Source organism: Papaver somniferum, chromosome 2, assembly GCF_003573695.1.
Source record: "Papaver somniferum cultivar HN1 chromosome 2, ASM357369v1, whole genome shotgun sequence".
Classification (NCBI taxonomy): Eukaryota; Viridiplantae; Streptophyta; class Magnoliopsida; order Ranunculales; family Papaveraceae; genus Papaver; species Papaver somniferum.
In genome coordinates this window covers 205,959,471-205,979,922 of record NC_039359.1, presented here as the reverse complement: position 1 = coordinate 205,979,922, position 20,452 = coordinate 205,959,471, and the positions used below count along the sequence as shown (strand labels likewise).

Below are 20,452 nucleotides of genomic sequence, written 5' to 3'. Positions count from 1 at the left end.
AGTTCAACTTGGTTGCACTTTCTTTATAAGTCGTTTTTACTTCAAAATATTCAAAATCCCTAGTTAACATACATTTAAGACTTTTGTGTTAAAGATATTCCTAATTTCTGGACGATTGTGGATAATCAAACATTTCTTTCATTTTTGATCCTTCGTTGAAATATTTCTAGAATGAAATTTGCTTTCCTCGTTTTGCAGACATCATCTATAGTTAAACATCAGGGGCACATTGAGTTGAATTGTCTAGGTTTTGTATTTTAATTTAATTAGTACAACTGATGTTAATAATGTTTATGACAAATGATTGGGAAACCAAACTAAAGCAGATGTTCTTATAATCAAGAAAGAGATTGAATTATCCAACATCTTTTTTTATGATGGAAATTCAATCAGTAAAAGGATGTTCAGATACCACATATGAAACAACTTTATGATTTAATCAAGTCGAAAAGTCGAAAGCTTGTTTGAAAACCATATTTAGAATGACTCTTAAAGCCAAAAATATCCTTTATGTAATAAAAAAAAAAACTTTATTTATAACTTCTGAAATAAGATATGAGTTCCTCTTCCTTTCAGATCAAGACCTTTGGTTGGTTTTTGATAATATTTTTATTTAGTTAGTTATTTTTTTATTTGTCTGCACTTTAATTATTATTTTTATTAATTTTTCTTGCACTTTAAAATATATCGTTAAATTTCAGTCACTAGAACTCTCAATTCTCCCGTTAATATTTTGGGCAGATTACTTAAACTCCATTGGGATGTCGCTTTCTTGAATAAACAATCTATCAAAATATTGATACATCTTAAAAATATAATCCCCGATCTCTCTGATGATTTAACGGTTCTTTTACCTTTTCGCACAATTCTTTTTCTTTTTAGAGTCATAATTTCGTTCTTATATCATTTTGCAGATTGTTACATATGCATATATGTCAAATCTTCTGGGGAGATACCAATCCATATAAAAAAAATATAGTACTGGCCGTTGGATCTCTGAACTGGTATCCCATTATGTTTTTTTTTATCAATTTCTATTAAGGGTATATGTAAAGAGGGAGGATCCACTCACACTTCATATCTCACACTTTCACGGCCTTGACACCTTTAAAACCTTTTTTTCTCCATAGAAAATAAACGTTAGCTGATTGGAAGATAATATTTTGGAATATGTTACATGCACAAAACTTTACTTTCTTGCCAAAATAAGCGCATTCGAAAACGTCTAATAAAATCATTCGTTAATAACCAACGAATTTTCAGTCGTTGAATTAACATAGGTATGGTAAGCTTTTTTGTTTCGAGATGCACTCACTTATTCTTTTTGATGCATGTAAAGCATCATAAGAAGAACATTTTCCAGAATGTTATCGTTTAATTCGTTACGGTTTGGTCTTTATGAAGAAAATGGTGTTCAAAGTGTTAGATAGTGTGAGATAAAAAAGTATGAGCAGATCCTCTTAAAATCTATGCATTTAGTTTGTAACTCCCTTCGTCCCCTAAAGATAATCAATTTCAGGTTTGCAAAATTCTGAAGATAATGACCACGAAGGAGGGGATGATATTTTAAGGTATTTTTCTATGGGGTAGGATCCGTTGACATGGTTATAACGACATAATCTTGACATTTTAGTGTTATTTTTCTATTGAAGCTAATTTTTTAATGACATGTTCTTCTTATAAGTCTCAACACTCCCACCAAAAATGAGAGCATTCCGAGATGCATAAAGCCATCATCTACCATTTTGAATATCAATCGTCGAAGATTAACAGTTGAAATTAAAAAAATTGGATGGTGAAGTTTCATATTTCGGTATATTCTCATTTTTGGTAGGAATGTAGAGTTTTATATGAGAAACTTGTCACCAAAATCTTAGCTTAAAATTAATCGCTGTTATATTTTTTAGAGAAAAATGTGCCACCATGTCAAGATTTTGACATTATAACTATGTCAACGGATCCTACCCCACCATATTGTAACCTTACGTATAATAAAAAGTAAAATTTAGAAATGGCAAATATCTTATCACGGATTTTTGTAAATTTTATATCGCTCGAAAGCATTTTAAAACATTTATGTAACAAATTTAAACATGGGTATCGAATTATACATATTTTTTACATTAAGATTTAATAACATTAGTTAATTAAAAGGATATCTTAGAATATGACCTTGCTTATTTATGAAGGTTAACTTTGGAAGGACAAAAACCTAAAATGAAAAGGTCATATATGGTGCGACAGAGGAATACTAGAAAAGAAGAAGCTATAGCTGTGTTGGGTATATACGATTTATTTTATATACATAACGGTAGGATCTTCGAACAACATGACAATCACAATACACATAGTTATGTTAAAATAAAATACCTGATGAGGCCATTGATTGAATCCAAGAAATCCTCCAAGGCTACAAGCACACCCGTAGAACAGAATACAATGGAATATCTTGGTTTCTCCTTCTTGACCTTTTGTGTAATGAATAATAAAATTCTCGAACCAATACTAATGGCTATTGAGTTCCTTTTATAGTTAGAAGGAGGACCAAGGTTCCTAGGTGTAGAATTAACATTCAATCTTGACCGTCCATCAAGGAAGAGATGATAGGAAATAAGCCCAAGAAATGGTAACCAATATATTTAGCAATATTCTCAATTAACCAAAGATATTACATGGCCCAATAGGATATTTCTAAGTATAGAAATATTCTTACATTCTCCCACTGGTCCATGTGATAATCTATTTAACGGTTAATCGTAGAAAAACATAAGCGCGCGTAATTGCTAAACAAATTTAATGGTTAAACGTAATACCTTAACCAAGCAAATTACTTATGCGAGTCATGGCGGTGGCACATTGTCTTGTTATCAACATGTTCCCTTCATGTACCACCACACAAGAAACTTACTTAATCAGGACTTAAACAGGGATATCATAATGGTCCACTAATGTCTTCAAAAGAAAACATTAGGTATACTAATGTCTTCAAAAGAAAACATAAAAGTATACTAAAGTGGATACAAAAATAAGTTCTTAATAATAACAATAATAAGATCTCAATAAGTGTTCAAACATAAGCAAAAGTATAAGTGAAAATAATTGTTTGTTACTCCCTCAAGACCCATGTTTCCAACATGTTCCAGAAAAGGTTTTGGGAGGTAACGCCTTCGTAAATGCATCTGCAATCATAAGTTTTGTGCCTATGTGTTCAATGAACAACTTTTTCATCTGAACAGCTTGCTTCATGCATAGGTACTTTAGATCCATGTGTCTTGAACCCTTAGTATATCTAGCGTTCTTTGAAAAGAATACTGTTGCGGCATTATCACAGTAAAGTTTCATTGGTTCGGAGGCAAAATTTAGGTCTCCAAACATTGAGATGAAGTTCTGCGGCCATGAACAGTGATTTGTAGCCTCATAAATGCTACAAATTCATCTTCCATTGTTGAGCCAGTGATAATAGACTCTTTTGCACTTTTCCATGATATTGCTCCTCCATCTAATAGAAAAAGATATCCAAAAGTGCTCTTTCGAGTATCATTACATCCCATGAAATCGGAATCTGTATAGCCAACCAACTCAAATTGATCTAACTTCGTAAATGTGAGACGATGATCCTTCGTTCCTTGCAGGTAACTTAAAAAAAAATTTGCATCTTTCCAGTGTTCCATTCCAGGATTCACAAGGTATCTTCCCAACATACCAACTATATAGATGATATCTGGTCGTGTGCAAACTTGAGCATACATTAAGCTTCCCACCCCGGAAGCACAAGGGATTTATCCATTTATTTACGGTCCAGTTCATTCTTAGGACAAAGATTGAGTCCAAACTTGTCTCCTTTAGAAACCAGAACTATACTTGGCTTACATGCACTCATCTCAAATCTCTCTAGAATTCTTTCGATATATGCTTTCTGTGAGATTGATAATGTTCCAAGTGATCTATCACGAGATATTTCTATCCCAATCACATAAGAAACCTCACCCATATCTTTCATTTCAAAATTCTTCGATAGATGTTCCTTAGTTTCATGCATAAGGCCAAGATCACTACTCGCAAGTACTATGTCATCTACATACAATACCAAAAATATGAACTTCCTCCCACTGATCTTGAGGTATATGCATGGATCTACAACATTTTTCAAAACCAAATTTTTGAATGGTTTCGTTGAATTTTAGATACCACTTCCTCGAGGCTTGCTTAAGTCCATAAATTGATTTCTTAAGTTTGCAGACCATGTGTTCTTGTCCTTCTAAGACAAAACCTTCAGGTTGACACATGTAAATTTCTTCTTCAAGCTCACCATTAAGAAATGTTGTTTTCACATCCATTTGATGTAACTCAAGGTCACATTGAGCTACTAATGCCAGAATAATTCTGAGAGAGTCTTTCTTTGACACAGGAGAATAAGTCTCTTTGTAATCAATACCATCTTTCTGAGTAAAACCTTTGGTTACAAGTCTATATTTATAACATTCAATATTGCCATTAGCATCGCGTTTGGTCTTAAAGACCCATTTACACCCGATTGCTTTGTGTCCTTCAGGCAATTCAACGTTTTCCCAGACTCCATTATCATCCATCGATTTTTTCCCGACTTTCATGGCATTAATCCATTTACCAGAATTACTACACTTGATAGCTTGTGAATAAGAAATTGGATCTTTCATAATCCCTAAATCAAAATCCGATTCTTGTAGATAAACCACATAATCATCAGGACTAGCCTTTTTCCGTTCTCTGGTATATATTCTTAAGGCTACTTCTTGTGGTTGTTCTACAATTTCTTCAGTGGCAATAGTTTCATCGTGAAGCTCCGGTGTCGTTATTTGTGTTACTCTATCATCAATCGGTTCTACAACCGAAGGAGTCACAATATCTGTAGAAATCTGAGGTAAAGGGATTATTACTCTGATTTCTTGAACAAATTTTTCTTGCACTGGTGTACTCACACTAACTTTACCATCCTTAATGAATTTTGCATTTCCAGTTTCAACAATTCTCATACTATGGTTAGGACAATAAATAATATACCCCTTGGATTTTTCAGGAAAACCAATAAAGTAACCTCTAACAGTTTTCATATCCAATTTCTTTTCATTGGGATTATAAACTTTCGCTTCTGCTGAACAACCCCAAAATTCCAGGTGTTTTAAACTAGGTTTCCAGCCCTTCCACAGTTCAAAAGGAATCTTTGGAACTGCTTTGCTTGGAACTCTATTTAAAATGTACACAACATAACGAAGAGCATAAATCCACAAACTTAAGGGTAATCTCGCATGACTATTCATGCTTCTAACCATTTCCATTATAGTACGATTTCACCTTTCTGCTACACCATTCTGCCAAGGTGAACCTGGCGTTGTGTATTGAGCAACAATTCCAAGCTTTTGAAGAAGTAAAGCGAAAGGTCAAGGATGTTGTCATGTTTCGTCATACCTTCCATAATACTCTCCACCCCTATCATACCTAATAATTTTCACCTTCTTTTTTAATTGCATCTCAACTTCGGTAATGTATTGCTCTACAACATTCACGGCTTGAGATTTATCATGCAATAAGTAAAGATAACAATAACGTGAAAAATCATCAATAAAGGTGACAAAATATTTTTCTCCTCCAAAAGTTGGAATGTCGAAGGGTCCACAAATATCTGTATGTATTATTCCAAGGAGTTCGGAACTTCTTGTTGCACCTTTCTTTGTGTGTTTTGTCATCTTTCCTTTAATACAATCCACACAACTCTTATAATCAGTAAAATCAAGGTTCTGTAGAATCCCATCTTTTACCAATCTTGGAAGCTTCTCACGAGATATATGTCCCAGATTCTTATGCCACAAGAATGAGGAATTACCCCCAGCATGTTCAGCTCTATCATTATGATGCATGGTTAAATAGGTTCCAGATATTGATGATGATAAATGTAACTTGTAAAGACCATCAGAAAGATAACCAAAACCAATAACTTTATAATCTTTAAACAAACTAAAACATCCGTTGGAAATTTGAAATTGAAAACCTTGTTTATCTAGTTGAGAAACTGAAATTAAATTGCGGGAAATAGTTGGAACGTAAAGAGTGTTTTCCAAATCAATAAAGTATCCATGATCTAGAATCAGACGATAGGTGCCTACAACATTAACTAGGGCTTTATTGCCATTGCCCATAAAAAGGAAGTTTTCATTCTGGTTTGTGAGTTGGGTTGAAAGGTATCCCTGCATCGAATTAGAAACATGAACATTAGCACCAGAATCAAACCACCATGATAAAGAAGATTCTTTAACAGTCAAATTTGTTTCAAAATAGCTTACGAATCCCAACGGATTACCTTTCTTTTTGAACCATTTTTGACGCTTAGTGCAATCTTTCTGAAAATGACCAGGTTTCTTACAGAAATGACACTTATTGTCATCTTGCTTTGCCTTCTTCTTTTTAGGTTGACCAGAATTATTCTGTGGTACTCCCTTATTGCCCTTTGCAGGCTTAAGCTTATTGTTCACTCCTCGGTTGACAAAATGCACTTGATTAAGACCTTGCTGGTTTAGCCTAGCTTCCTCTTGAACCAACATGTTTCCCAGTTCATTTGCAGTCCACTTTTCCTTAATAATGTTGTAATGCACTTGAAAATGGGCATATTGAGGTGGAAGAGAATTGAGAATGAATTGAAAAATAAAGTTCTCATCCACAGTTAATTTCATCTCAGTGAGCTTAGCAGCAATGCTACACATTTCTATCACGTGCTGCTGCATTGACCTTACACCGGTATACTTCATGATGGTCATATCAGCCATCAACTTCCCATCTAGAGACTTATCCGCTGTCTTAAAGCATTCCTTTACGATTTCCATAAAGTCCTTAGCATTTTTAGGTCCGGGAAGCGATCCTTTAATGTTTGCATCAATGTGCATTCGCATCAACTGTATGCTCAGCCTATCACTTCTCTCCTACTTTTTCAAGAGATCCTTATCTTCAGGGGAACTCTTATCATTCATAATTGACTTTTCAATTTGGAGAGCAAGGTCAATATCCTACACACCCAAAGTGAACTCAACATTCTCTTTCCATTCTGAGAAGTTGGTGCCATTGAAGAATGGGATAGACGAAGTTTACGAATGCAAATATTTAGAACTAGAAGCTGTAAAACATGACAAAGATACACAAAGTCAAACTCACACACATAAAAATTAAGAAATTCATGTGGGTAGAATCTTAATAAAACAACAATCATGTCATAAAGTCATAAAAACATTCACACATATATAAGGAAGCAAAGACAAACATCTGTGGACATTATGCCTTTCATGGTTACATACATAATCATAATATTTATTCAAACATGTGAATTAGAGTTACCTGTGGGTAACTTTTCATTCTAATATGTATGACTAAATAGTTAATTTCTTTATGTTTATATATACAAACACTTGAACCAACATCTCCTGTGGGTGATAGTTATTCTCATGTGATTGCACAAAACGATGTAGACTTACAATGACATTTTAATATAACATAATACTTTAGTATCACAGTGGTGATAGCTAAAGAGCATACAATTCAAACATTTTGGTGATCTAAAACATGTTATAGTTATTATCATACAATAAAGTTCTATACATGTTCATATTATAAACCAAAATTAAAAGTCAAACGTTAAAGTCAACATGCAAAAGTCAAACAGTTGGTCAAAGCCAACAATCAAAGTCAACGGCGGAAGTCAAACATTCAGTCAACAATCAACAGTCAAAGTCAACTGCGGAAGTCAAACAGTCAGACAAAGTCAGACATTATGGTCAACTGTTTTCTTAATGTCAAACCAAGAAGATTTTAATACCTTATGTGCTTGTCCAAAACAGAACCCAACATACATTTCATGTTTATGTTATAGTTAGAAATATTAAACCAAGCCCAATAAACTTTCATAAACATCATAGTGATCCCATACACATAAGCTTTCATTTTTTTATAAACGTTTCATCTTCACATAACCGTAACCGCATACTTCGCATATTAAACAAACGTTTTGTGTACTTTACGCATGAATCAAACAAAACAGACTTTTATTCATGAACTAATCACATCATAATGTTATATCACGTCAAGCAAAGAAAATCATACGAGATCATATCATTTTCAATCGGATGAAACAATACATCAAATATTTCTTATATGTTATTAATCCAATAATCATAGAAACATATCAAGCTATTATAGGTGAACCCATATTATAATTAACAAGATCAAAAACTAAAAAAAAATAGCTGCATGATTTATTTGCTCAATCGATAAAAAAAAATTGAATATCAATCAAGTAAGACAAAATATTCATATTTATAAATCGTACATAAATATGATTATTAGTAATCAAACAGACATACTATGGATTGATATAAACACAACAATTGCACACAACATCATAGAAAATCATGGAGTTCTAAACCAGGCTCTAGATGCCAAATATAAGATTTATTTTATATACATAACGGTAGGATCTTCGAACAACATGACAATCACAATAGCATAGTTGTGTTAAAATAAAACACCTGATGAAGACATTGATTGAATCCAAGAAATCCTCCAAGTCTACAAGCACACCCGTAGAACAGAATACAATGGAATATCTTGGTTTCTCCTTCTTGACCTTTTGTGTAATGAATAATAAAATTCTCGAACCAATACTGATGGATATTGAGTTCCTTTTATAGGTAGAAGGAGGACCAACGTTCCTAGGTTTAGAATTAGCATTCAACCTCGACCGTCCATCAAGGAAGAGATGATAGGAAATAAGCCCAAGAAATGGTAACCAATTTATTTAGCAATATTCTCAATTAACCAAAGATATTATATGGCCCAATAGGATATTTCTAAGTATAGAAATATTCTTACATGGTAACATGAAAAATAAATAATTTTATGGAAATTGTATTCCATGGAATCATTATCCCGTGAAAGATAAGGAAAGACTATTCATGAAATTAAGTTTAAAACATATTTTTTAACGACAATCATTTGTAACTGACCTTACAATTTCAAGGAAATCGATTTGTAATCAAACGACAGAAACATGTTACTTCCACATAAAGATATCTAATCAAACAGTCCTATATGCTCAAAGAAAACCAAGAAAAAAGAAGAAAAAATAGAAAGAAAATTAAATACTAAACTAAAGGCTGGATGAAGTTATAACACCGAACATGAAAGTCTTCTACATTTATCCACCCCCACAATAAAGAAGATTTTATTTTTTGTCAGGTTTTTTCTCCTGCAGTATTTTTCATTTCCTTCGGTAGATTGATTGAAGTATTCTAGCAACATCGACTGCTTCATCGGTTAGCGTGGTAACCCTTCTCTTAAGTTCACTTTTGACGGCTCTTCATAAGTTCGATTCGACATTCATTCCCAAAGGATGCCTTTCCATAGATTCCTAATACACATAATTCTGCATATCTTGAATTTTCTCGGAAATTGTTTCGATGTCTGCTTTCGTACCATCATCCCGTCTTGTTATACCATCCATATTTCTCATTAATCGTTTACCTCTCCTAATGATATGTGTGTCAGTCCCAATGAGTATTAATTTCTCTACAATCATGGCAGTTGAAATTGTTCCAGTTTCGTATATATTGTAATTTTCTTCTTTAACAATTCTCCAAAATCTTTTCAGATGTTTGTTTTGTAAAACCCCTGAAACTCTATTTGCTGAATCAATATCTTCCCTGCTAGTTCTTAATTCAGTGTGTACTTTCCATCTAGTTCTAGAATTACATATAACTTCTCTGTCTTTAGTGGTTGGCGCTGGAGCTAGATTCTCCCGTTTTTATTACCGGCACCACCAAACAACACTGCCGCCACCAACCAGCGTCACCGCCACCACCATCGCCCAGCGCCACCTCCACCTCCACCACCACCACCCAGCACCGCTGCCTCCTCCGCCTTCGGCACCAACCATCACACAAAAATTTGTTTCATTGGCAAAAATTGGAAAATAAATTAAACCAAAGCTGGTTTCAACAAAAACCGGAAAAAAAATGAAACCAAAATTGGTTTCAACATAAAATATCACCAACAAAATTTAATTTCGCTAATGAAAACTCAAGAAATAAAATATCTGATGAAACCAAAAACTTGTTTCGATACAAAAGTATTGTATCACTAACATTATTGCTTCCGTCGATGAAAATTCAAAACAAAAATTAGATGAAACCAAAAATTAAATTGGTTTCATCAAAAAAGAAGAAAACAACAATAAATAACTGAACTATAAAAAGAAAAAAAAATCATGTGAATGTTATAAACGGCAGTTTATCATGTAGATGCCTACTTTAGTGGGACCCTATTACTTGGGTACCAAAAATGTAAACATTATAAATAGAGCCCTAAACCTTTGTATTCGACACAAATGAATAAGAAATATCTCCTCATTCTCTCTACTTTATGTTCTCTACTTCTATCTCTTTATCTATTCACAACATGTTATCAACACGTATCTCTAATCATCGAGTGATAAAGGATTTTTTTTTCTAAACCCTATTTTCTTTTAAATTTATTTTGATTATTATATTATTTTCTTTAAAACCTCGCGTTTATTGTTAAGAGAAACATATAGTTATTTATGTTTCGGATTGATCTTTATTTTCACTTGTATTTTTTATTTAATCAACCGAACTTTAAGTTCATGAGTAATACATACTAACATCTATTTTGAATCTTTTACTTGTGTTAGACAAATCAATTTAGAATATGTTATCACGTGATGGAGATGAAAGACTTGGTACTTGCGAGGTAATTAATCACAAGCAAGGATTTGCGCTGCTACGCCACCAAGCTTTAAGAGTTCTCCTTCATATCCATGATATATATTTTTTTCTTTTCTTTAATAATTTATTCTAATTGTGTACGCATATGTTTATGTATATACCAACGAGCTATCGATTTTAAATACGGTTTGTTCTTTCTTTTCTAATCTTTTATCATAGAGAAAGAAAAAATTAAAATCCATTAAAAGATGGTTTACAGTTTTTATTTCCCCTAATAAATTCAAAACTGTAATGGTATTATATTCCAGATTTCATTGTCTCTTTGGTAATTTAAGTATGCTATTCTTTTCTCCTTTAAAATTCTTTTTTCATACAAAAAGAAAGAGAAAAAAAAATCCATCAAAAGTTGGTATATAGTTTCTATCCTACTTAACAGTCCGCGAGTTATAACCCCAAAGGTGTCACATCCATGCACAAAAACTCCACCAAAACAAAATGTTCACAAAAACCCCATTTAACATAAACTGTCTATATTACCCTTCTATTATTTAAATCACCCCAACAAAAACAAAAATCAACCCAACCTTTAAATTTTATTATATTATCACCAAGAACAACAACCCACCACCAGCAACATCACCACCGCCCGTCGTCGCCGCCGCCACCGACCACCTTCGCCGTCGCCGCCACCGACCACCTTCGCCGGCTCCACCGACCACCACCGCGCCACCACCAGAAAAATGATGAAATCAAAAATTGGTTTCACCAAAATAAGATGAAACCAAATTTTTGTTTCATCATAAAAGAAAGGAGAAAGAAGAAGAAGAAAAAATGAAACACAATAAGATGAAACCTTCCACCACCGTCAACTGCACCGCCCCCATCGCCACCACAACCATAATCACCACAACCACCACTACCATTACCTCCTTAACTAAGACTACTTTCAACAAAAAACAATCCACAATAAGATGAAACCTACCACCACCGTCAACTGCACCACCCCCATCGCTGCCACAACCACCAGCACCACAACCACCACTACCATTACCCCCTCAACTACAACCAGTTTCAACAAAAAATAATCCACCTGTATCCCACCATCAAAAATTGGCTTCACATATATTAATATTCAACAAAATGAAAAAAATACGATGAAACCTAATTAGGTTTCATCAACTTCAGCCAATTCATTACACTTTTAGCAATGCAGACATACACCTCTTTAATTGTAACCCATACCAGTCCTTTATGCAACACCTGAAGCTCAACTACAACTCTCATTGCATTAACACCACCCTTACTCAGTTAATCCATTCTTTATCACTTCCATAACTTCAGTTAAGGCCACCACTACCAACAAAACTTCTTCATCAATACCTGGAGTACCAGTACCAGACCCTGCTATACACATTCTCCCAATTCATACACACATATAATCAAAACAACCATTGTACATACAATCGAAACCACATATTGTAATTTCACCAACATAACTTCAATGATGAAACCAAACATGCCGTCTTCCAAGTCAGACCGAATAAACTAGACAAAAATCAGGTGAAACCAAAATTTGGTTTCATCATAAACTTAATTTTCATCATTAAAATATTTGATTTCATGACAGAAAATAGGCAAGTTTATGATGAAACCAAATTTGGTTTCATCATTAGTTTACTGTTTTCACCAACCAAAACTGTCAGAATTTGATGAAACCAATTTTAGTTTCATCATAAATCTGTCATTTCCCAATACAATATTGATTTCGACTTTGAAGATGTATCATCATTTGCTGGTGATGAAAACATCATAAGGTGGTGGTGGTGATTGTGGAGGATTGAACGAGGAGGCGGAGGTGATGTTGGGAGCGGATCTGCAGGTACTGGTGTTGATTGTAGATGAGGTGTTGTTGGTGGACGATTTGAAGGTATTGGTGGTGGTTTTAGATGATAAAAGGAGGAGGTAGAAGTAGTGTTGGTGGTGGATCTGATGTACTGGTGGGAAAAACAAAAATAAGATGAGGCGGTGTTGTTGATGGAAAATCTGTAGACGGAGAAGAAGAAGAAGAAGGTGATGATGGTGTTAATGGAGGAGAAGGAGGTGAAGATGGTGTTAATGGAGGAGACGGAGGTTCTGTTGGTGGAGGATCTGGACACATCGGTTGGTTTGATGGTGGCGGAGCTACTGTTGGTGATAGATCTGAATAGAAATAGAAGAAAAAGAGACGCAGTTTTCGTGGAGGAGACGAAGGTGTTGCTGCTGGTGGTGACGGAGGTGTTGTTGTTGGTGGTGACGGAGGTGTTGCGATGGTGTTCATGGAGAGATATTTGTTGCTGCTGGTGTTAATGGTGGTGGGGAGATGAAGACCGCATAAATAGAAAAAAGAAAGGAGAGAAGAAGAAGAAGAAGACAAGGTAAAAAGGGTATGTTTGGCTTTTTTTAAAGTAATAAAAACTAAATTTGCACATTATTATTTGACCTGGAGTTTTTGTGTCACTTTTTAATTAAATGGATTTCATTTATTAAAAATAATATGGCTGGATTTTTTGTACCACATGTTTGGTCACCTTGGTTTTATTTGACTAGTTTTGCCTACTTAATGAAACTATAATCACCAAAGTTGGTGTTATTACTTCGGATTTAATTGCCTTTACGATAATGAATTACGTGTATGGTTGAAAAACCTACGACCAGTTAATATTGGTATGTTTGTCCATTGGATAATGATCATGTGATACGTATTTGGTTTTTATTCTTTACATAATTTTCCACTGCAAACGACATTTTTTTCCAGTCATCGATACGATTTTGGTATATCGTTTTCTGTAAAATTGGCATATCATTTTCTGTACTCGTACTGGTACAGAAATGAACTATAGATGAAACTGAAATAAAAAAGTTGTTCCTTAAGTGAAAGTATCATTTTTCTTGAAACGGATGTAGTACATCGTTTTATTAGTTATAACGGAAAACAAGTTGGTGCATAAACCAAATATGTCTACATAAAATATTATGTATTCTTTGATATTGTTGTTTACATAATGGATATATTTAATTTTCGAAAATTGTGCCTAAAATGATAAACATCTCCGAATTTTCGTACAAACTCTAAATTTGATATTGTTGTTTGTACTCATTATGTAGATTATTTTGAAACCATTACAGCGAGATAAAATTTGTAAAATTTCAAGGCACGGAATTTTAGATATGTTATATTAAAGTTTGATTGCCAATTATACCCCTAAAAGGATAGGATACATAAGGAGTTATAGTAATTAGACTAAAAGGGGGGACAATTTGGAAATTTTCAGGGTATCACCAACCCACCCAAATCCAATCTTTTTGTGTAAATTGGAAAAAAAGAAAGTCATGTCCCACGTTGACACAAAGTCACCATATATAGAGTTCTCCCTCGCTTCGCTCGGTCGGCCTAATAAATGCAAAATTCCATTTCATTTAATCAAAATCAATTCAATTTCCTAGTATAAGAGAACCAATTTCAGCAACAAAGTTAGATATCCAAAATTGAATCGAAACCCAAATCCAATAAATCATAAATCAATTTTCACAAACAAAAACAAATAATGGAAATATCGCAAAAAATCATAGATATGTCTAATCTAGCATTAGGAGATTAGGATTCAAGCCGATTCTTCTAACATTTCAAGAATCATCTAAGCGAAAGTTGGAAACCTAAAACTAGGTTTTTAGAGCAAAATGGTGGATGATATTATTTTGAACAAAGGAGAGTTTATCCAAAACCTAATAAAACTCGGTTTTTAGTACTCACATGCATTGTGATTCATAAATTTTTCAATTTTGGTTGTTTTACTATCGGTCACCAGATCATCATCCAATATCCTTTTTTCTAATACTATTGAAAGCGATTGAAACCCTAGGTTCTGCACAACAACTAAAATGAAGAAAAAAAGGAGGCACTGCCGATGGTGCTAAGAGAAGAAAAGAAGAAAACCTTGATGGTAAAGGATCAGGAGATGGTGGTGGTTTTGGTGGTAAAGTGGTACGAGAGAATGGGAGGAGGTGCTGTTGTGGTGATGATGTGAGAGACTAAAGGAAAAAGAAAGTCTTTGGACTCTTACGGAAAAAAAGGAAAAAAATGGGAGGCTAGAACGGAATTTTTTAGAAATGAAATGCATGAAATTTACTTATTTTACAATATTAGGAGTTTTTGTACCAGCTTTATTTAAGAATCCTATTATTGGGGCTTTAAAAAGGTGGGAATTTGGGGGTTGTATGGGGTCATGAAATACTAATCCTTATGACCCCTTATCATCCTATTTTATATGATACCTAATTTGCCCTCGATTTAATTAGTGTTAATCATGATTAACTAAACTAATCATGATTGGTGAATGATTAACTAAATTAATCATCCGACTATTTTTTTTTAAATCCAATTTTTTTCTTTTGATTTAGTAGAAGGAGATGGATGATTTTAAAGTATTTTTTTTGAAAACTTTGGAAGAAACTGATGAAAAACATCATGAAAATAGTCAGAAAAGCCTTGTATACTTCTACCAATCTCAATTTTGTTGATTCAAATCCTCCGAAATCAAGATCAAAATCTGGGTTTTTCAACAATTACGGCTGGGATATAATACTCGACCTAACCATGAATAATATTTACGGTTAGGAATAGAAGGATTCCAAACCGTAAACAACAGTTTACGACTGGGAAATAAAGAACTTCTAGCCGTAAGCTCTTCCAGGATCACCTGTGTCTGTATTACGGCTAGGTTCAAATTACGGCTAGGTTTTCCTAGCATTTTTCCTAGCCAAAACTCATGTTACGGCTTGGAATATCTGGCCGTACTCAACATGTGATTTTTTTCTTATAATCAGAACAAGTTACAACTAGTTTTTCCTAGCTATAATTGATAATTTCGGCTGGGAGACCCGGACGATTGTACTACAACGGATGGAAAAACCTAGCCGAAAGCAGACCTCTGTCAGAATTACTTACGACGTCTAGAAAATCCTAACCGTGAACAACTAATTACGGCTGGGAAATAAAACCTTCCCAACCGTATAACTATTCGACGGATAGAAATTCTATTTTTCTGCCCGTAATATGAGATTTACGGTTGGGAAAATAAGAACTCCCAGCCGTAAACAGCTACAAAAACTAATTTTTTTTACCCGAATTTAATCGAATTATATTTCTTAGTCATTCACAAGCAAAAATAAATAATGGGTTTCCTTTATTTTTTATTTTTAGGATCATCAATTTCATCATAATGAAATTATGATCATCATCTTCGTCGTGATTTATGAATGAGAAGAGAAGAAGGAGAAGATAATAATTTTGTGATCATTATCATCATGGTGATATCATGATCGTCATCTTCATCATGTTTTATAAACAAAAAGAATGAGAAGATAATAGTTTTAGTTTTATTTTTATGATCATCATGATGAAATCATGATCATCATTTTCATTACAATTGATGAATGAGAAGAGAATGAGGAGGAGAAGATAATTAATTAATTTAGTTTTTTTTGTTGGTGAATAGTGTGATTTTGATTTATTTATGAATAAGGGTAAACTGAACCTTTCATATGGATGAGGTCCCCCTATCCATGATTTGATTTTAACTATCATTTTAAGCCCCCAAAATCTCTCTCTCCTACATCCTCAATAATAAGATTCTTATTTAATATGGAGTTTTTGTGGATCTCAATTAATTTATGTGTGGAATTTTGATATACCAAATTAGGTCAGCTTGGTGTTTTATTCCTTTTCGCGTGTTTTTGAAAATTTAGAAATGATAAATTTTCTTATCACGAGCTTTTGTTTAAAATGAAAAAAGCCATCTAGAGTGGGACTGAGGAAATACTATAGAAGAAGAAGCTCTTATATGCTTAAACAAAAAACAAGAGAAAAGAAAAAAAAAGAAAAAGAGAACTAAACAGTGAAACTAAACACCAGATGAAGTCATAACACTAAAGAAGTATATAACTTTTCTAAATTTATTTTTAAGGTTAACATGAAAATCTTCTACATATATCCACCCCCACAATAAAAGTAAGAAGAAGAATTTGTAGTTTCCATTCCCACAATTCCACCCACATTTCAAACGCTAGTCTCCATATAAAAAAAACACTAGCAGTACACTCCTCTTCATATGACCTTGATCAAGCTTTAAAAGTACCCATCCCATGTCCATGAATGAATCTTGCACTTTCCTCCGTATAAACATGAGTTTCATTCATCAACCTGCAATCGACATTTTAACACCTTCATTAGCAACTTTCTTACTGGATTGCAAATCAGAATTTTATTTGATTGTGTTCTCATAAGGCTAAGGATGTGAACTTACGAAAGGTGAACGCTCTTGTTCATGGTGGTACAAGAGATAAGGGAAGCCCCATTGAGATATTCCAATTCACCATTGATTCTCTCCTCAATTCTGCTGTCGATTTGCTTGGCATCGAGCACGAATGGTTCATCGGAGGCCTGAAAAACATAAGAAGATCATAACTTAGTACCAAAAATCAACCATATATTTATCAAAGAAGGCATAACAAGTTAATGCACATTTCTTACCATAACCCAACCCCAAGTATCAGCAAAAGAAGGCACATGGGCCGTGTATGCCACCACATCTACAAAACCATATGTATCAAGATTAATATTCTCCAAAAAAAAAAAAAAAAAAAAAGATTAATATTCAGTTTGAGTAATAACTTACGCTTAAAAACATGTCTCAAGGTGTTGTATATGGAAGAAAAAACCTCCTTGTGGGTCAGAACACCAGCCGGTCCGGCCTACAAAAAAAGGAACAATTGAGAATTGGACAGTAGATTGAAAATCAACGTATCAAGCTAGTATAGAGATAGAATTACCTGAGTAACAAAGATGCCATTAGGATTGAGCTTAGGCTTAAGAATTTGTTCATAGAAAGATTTTGTGTAGAGTTGATAACAAGGTCCTCCTTCAACTGGATCAGCTAAATCACCCACAATCAAATCAAACTTCTCTTGTCTCCTCTCCAATTCAGCCCTACATATGATTTCATCAACAAACAATTTAGTATATTTCACACCATTTCTGTTGCACTTAATTGCATCCATATCCATAAAACTCAGCACTTACTTGGCATCGTCAATAACAAGATGAAGCTTTGGATTGCAAAATGCATCCCAGTTCATAGTCAGATGCTTGCGGCAAAAATCAACCACCTCCTGCAATTCTCACACATGTCATGCACCACCAACATCCAACAAAACTGCAAGCAAATGCCTATGCTGCAAATGTGGTTTCCTTGTCATCCAGCAAAACTGTATCCAATTTGTGAATCAGACTGGCAAACTTAGTGGCACATGTGGGACCTACATATTTTGGGAAGTGGGTCCTACATTCGAAAATCCTCTCCTCATCTCTACTTTTCAGGAAGATTCATTCATTCAGCATCAAAGGAATACAAAATCTAGATAAAGTGTGTTGGTCCATTAAGAGAATCCGCATGCGGCTATATGGTGTGAGCCAAATTTAAGGATGTGAATTATTACTATTTTTTCCCAGTGGGACCCAGAGTGAAAAAGTCTTACTTGGTCAATATCACACATGACAACTTTGTCGATACTTCTGTGCTTCAAGATTTCTCTGGCAGCTGAACCTTCTCCTCCTCCCATGATGAACACTGTTTTTGGACTGCAAATGTTTTGCCATTTCAGTACATTAGTTCACTGACTATCAGCAAAGGAAACGAAATAGCATATTACTCTTCAAAAGAATTGCATGGTGTTCTTCGTATTAAGAGATCGGATTTGTTCACATGTTTAAAATTACATCTTACATCTTTGCAAAGTATTGTATCATGCAATTATCGTAATAATCCGTAATGAAAAATATATGGAGGGAGAAGAGAATTACTTGGGGTGGTGAAGGAGAGGAGGGTGGATCAAGCACTCATGGTAGATAAATTCATCATTCTCAGCACTTTGCATCTTCCCGTCAATCACCAAAATCTAACAAGTATTTACAAAATTATTAATAAGATAAACTTTGATTTTAAGGATTTGAAATATTTGAAAGAGTAACAAAGAATGAATATCAAAATTACCTTTCCAAAATGTTTAGTATCCAAGAGTGCTATGTCTTGATACTTACTGGTTCCTTTGTGCAAAGTACTGATCATAAAAATAACAAATTGAATTAATTAAAAGAATTAGAAAAATGAAAATCTTGGTTAAAAATAAACAATAAAATTAATCTTAACAAGATTGAGATATTGATAGTATACCTGTTAAGAGCAAAAGACCATTTAAGATAATCATCAATCTCTTCTTCATACCAGCTACATTCCTTATCATCAGCATCATCAATATCACAATCTCCATTACTATTCATCTCAATCTTAGTATTAAAATTATTATTTTTCAAAATAATCTCTTGATTACTATTATTCATTTTACTAATCAAATTTTGATTAATATCATTTCTAATGACACACTGAGGATATGGAACAGCATTAACAACATGAACATGATCATTATTTGAACTCAAAATCTCTACCGCTCCTCCACTACCCATTCTTGACAAACAAATCTTAACACTAGAGAGTGATTGATAAAAACAAGAACACCACACAAAAACAAGAAACAGTAGCTAAGTATGATGTAAAAACTAAGAGGAGCAGAACTGTGAGGTGGTGGTAATGGAGAGGGGTGAATGAGGGTTTATATAGAATAAAGATAGATAGGGTTTAAATCTTTAGCGATGGAATCAAGAGAAAAAGGGATAAACTCAATCAATACAAGATATTATCATAAATGCATTGTAAGAGTGGCAAAAAGCAATAACTCTCATTAGTTGGATGGAATAACAAAACGCATGCTAAGCTCCCCTATCCATGAAAAGTTAAGTTGGTACAACAATGTCCACTTTATCTGATCAGTGTGTCCTCTTTGTAATCCGGGCCTTGAGGGAGAGAGCCTGGGGGGAATTGGGATTAAAAAGCAAGTAAAATGAGTGCTTTTGATTTTTACGAATGGAAAATGGGTGATTTGTCTAAATATTTTTAAATCACGGTTCAAATGGACGAGTAAAAAATAATTTGGGTGAAATAGCCAAAAAAAAAATAGTAAGGATGAAACTGGTTTCATCCTGTGTAAATTAAAAATAAGAAAAAATATTTGAAAATGGGCACGATGAAACTGGTTACATCCTTCCTATTTTTAACATTTTTGTCCATTTAAACAGTATCAAAATCTAACTGTCCATTTCACCCAGGAATTGTTGATTTTGGTCTTTTTAATCAATTTTGTGTTTTACGAAAGGTGTTATTATGGTCCTGCTATTTTTCAATACCTTACCACTCTGTAACCAAAATGGCATATTACCCAAATTCTAAATACGAACTAAATACGACCTATTTTTCATATTACTCTTTGCGATTACTTGAAGTCTGAAATTCAACTTTTATGTTCTAAATATCTACAAATACTCTATTCAATTATTGGTATACCTAATTTAAAATATTTATGATTTTACATATAACTAATTGTAACCTGATATTATCATAACGGTATTCGAAACAACTATTTTGTCTACATAGAAGCAGGCAGAGTTTTCACATGTTTGTGCCTTTGGAACAATTTCGTTGATATTTTCTCGTAAAATGATAAAGTCTCTGAGTATTGATGTTTATGATCTGAGTCCATAACTA

General features: G+C 33.7%; 1 protein-coding gene across 1 annotated transcript; it reads right to left on the bottom strand.

The window, feature by feature from the left end:
• Nucleotides 1–16,669: 16,669 nt before the first annotated feature.
• LOC113350318 (thermospermine synthase ACAULIS5-like) lies at nucleotides 16,670–19,604 on the bottom strand. The gene is made up of 10 exons (XM_026594436.1): nucleotides 19,028–19,604; nucleotides 18,848–18,914; nucleotides 18,658–18,752; nucleotides 18,333–18,435; nucleotides 17,878–17,966; nucleotides 17,628–17,784; nucleotides 17,474–17,549; nucleotides 17,329–17,387; nucleotides 17,102–17,238; nucleotides 16,670–16,998 (listed from the first exon to the last, which is right to left on the bottom strand). Exons 1-10 carry the CDS (start codon nucleotides 19,315–19,317, stop codon nucleotides 16,917–16,919), a joined length of 1,155 nt encoding a protein of 384 aa, XP_026450221.1. The 5' UTR covers nucleotides 19,318–19,604; the 3' UTR covers nucleotides 16,670–16,916.
• Between the last annotated feature and the right edge of the window lie 848 nt (nucleotides 19,605–20,452).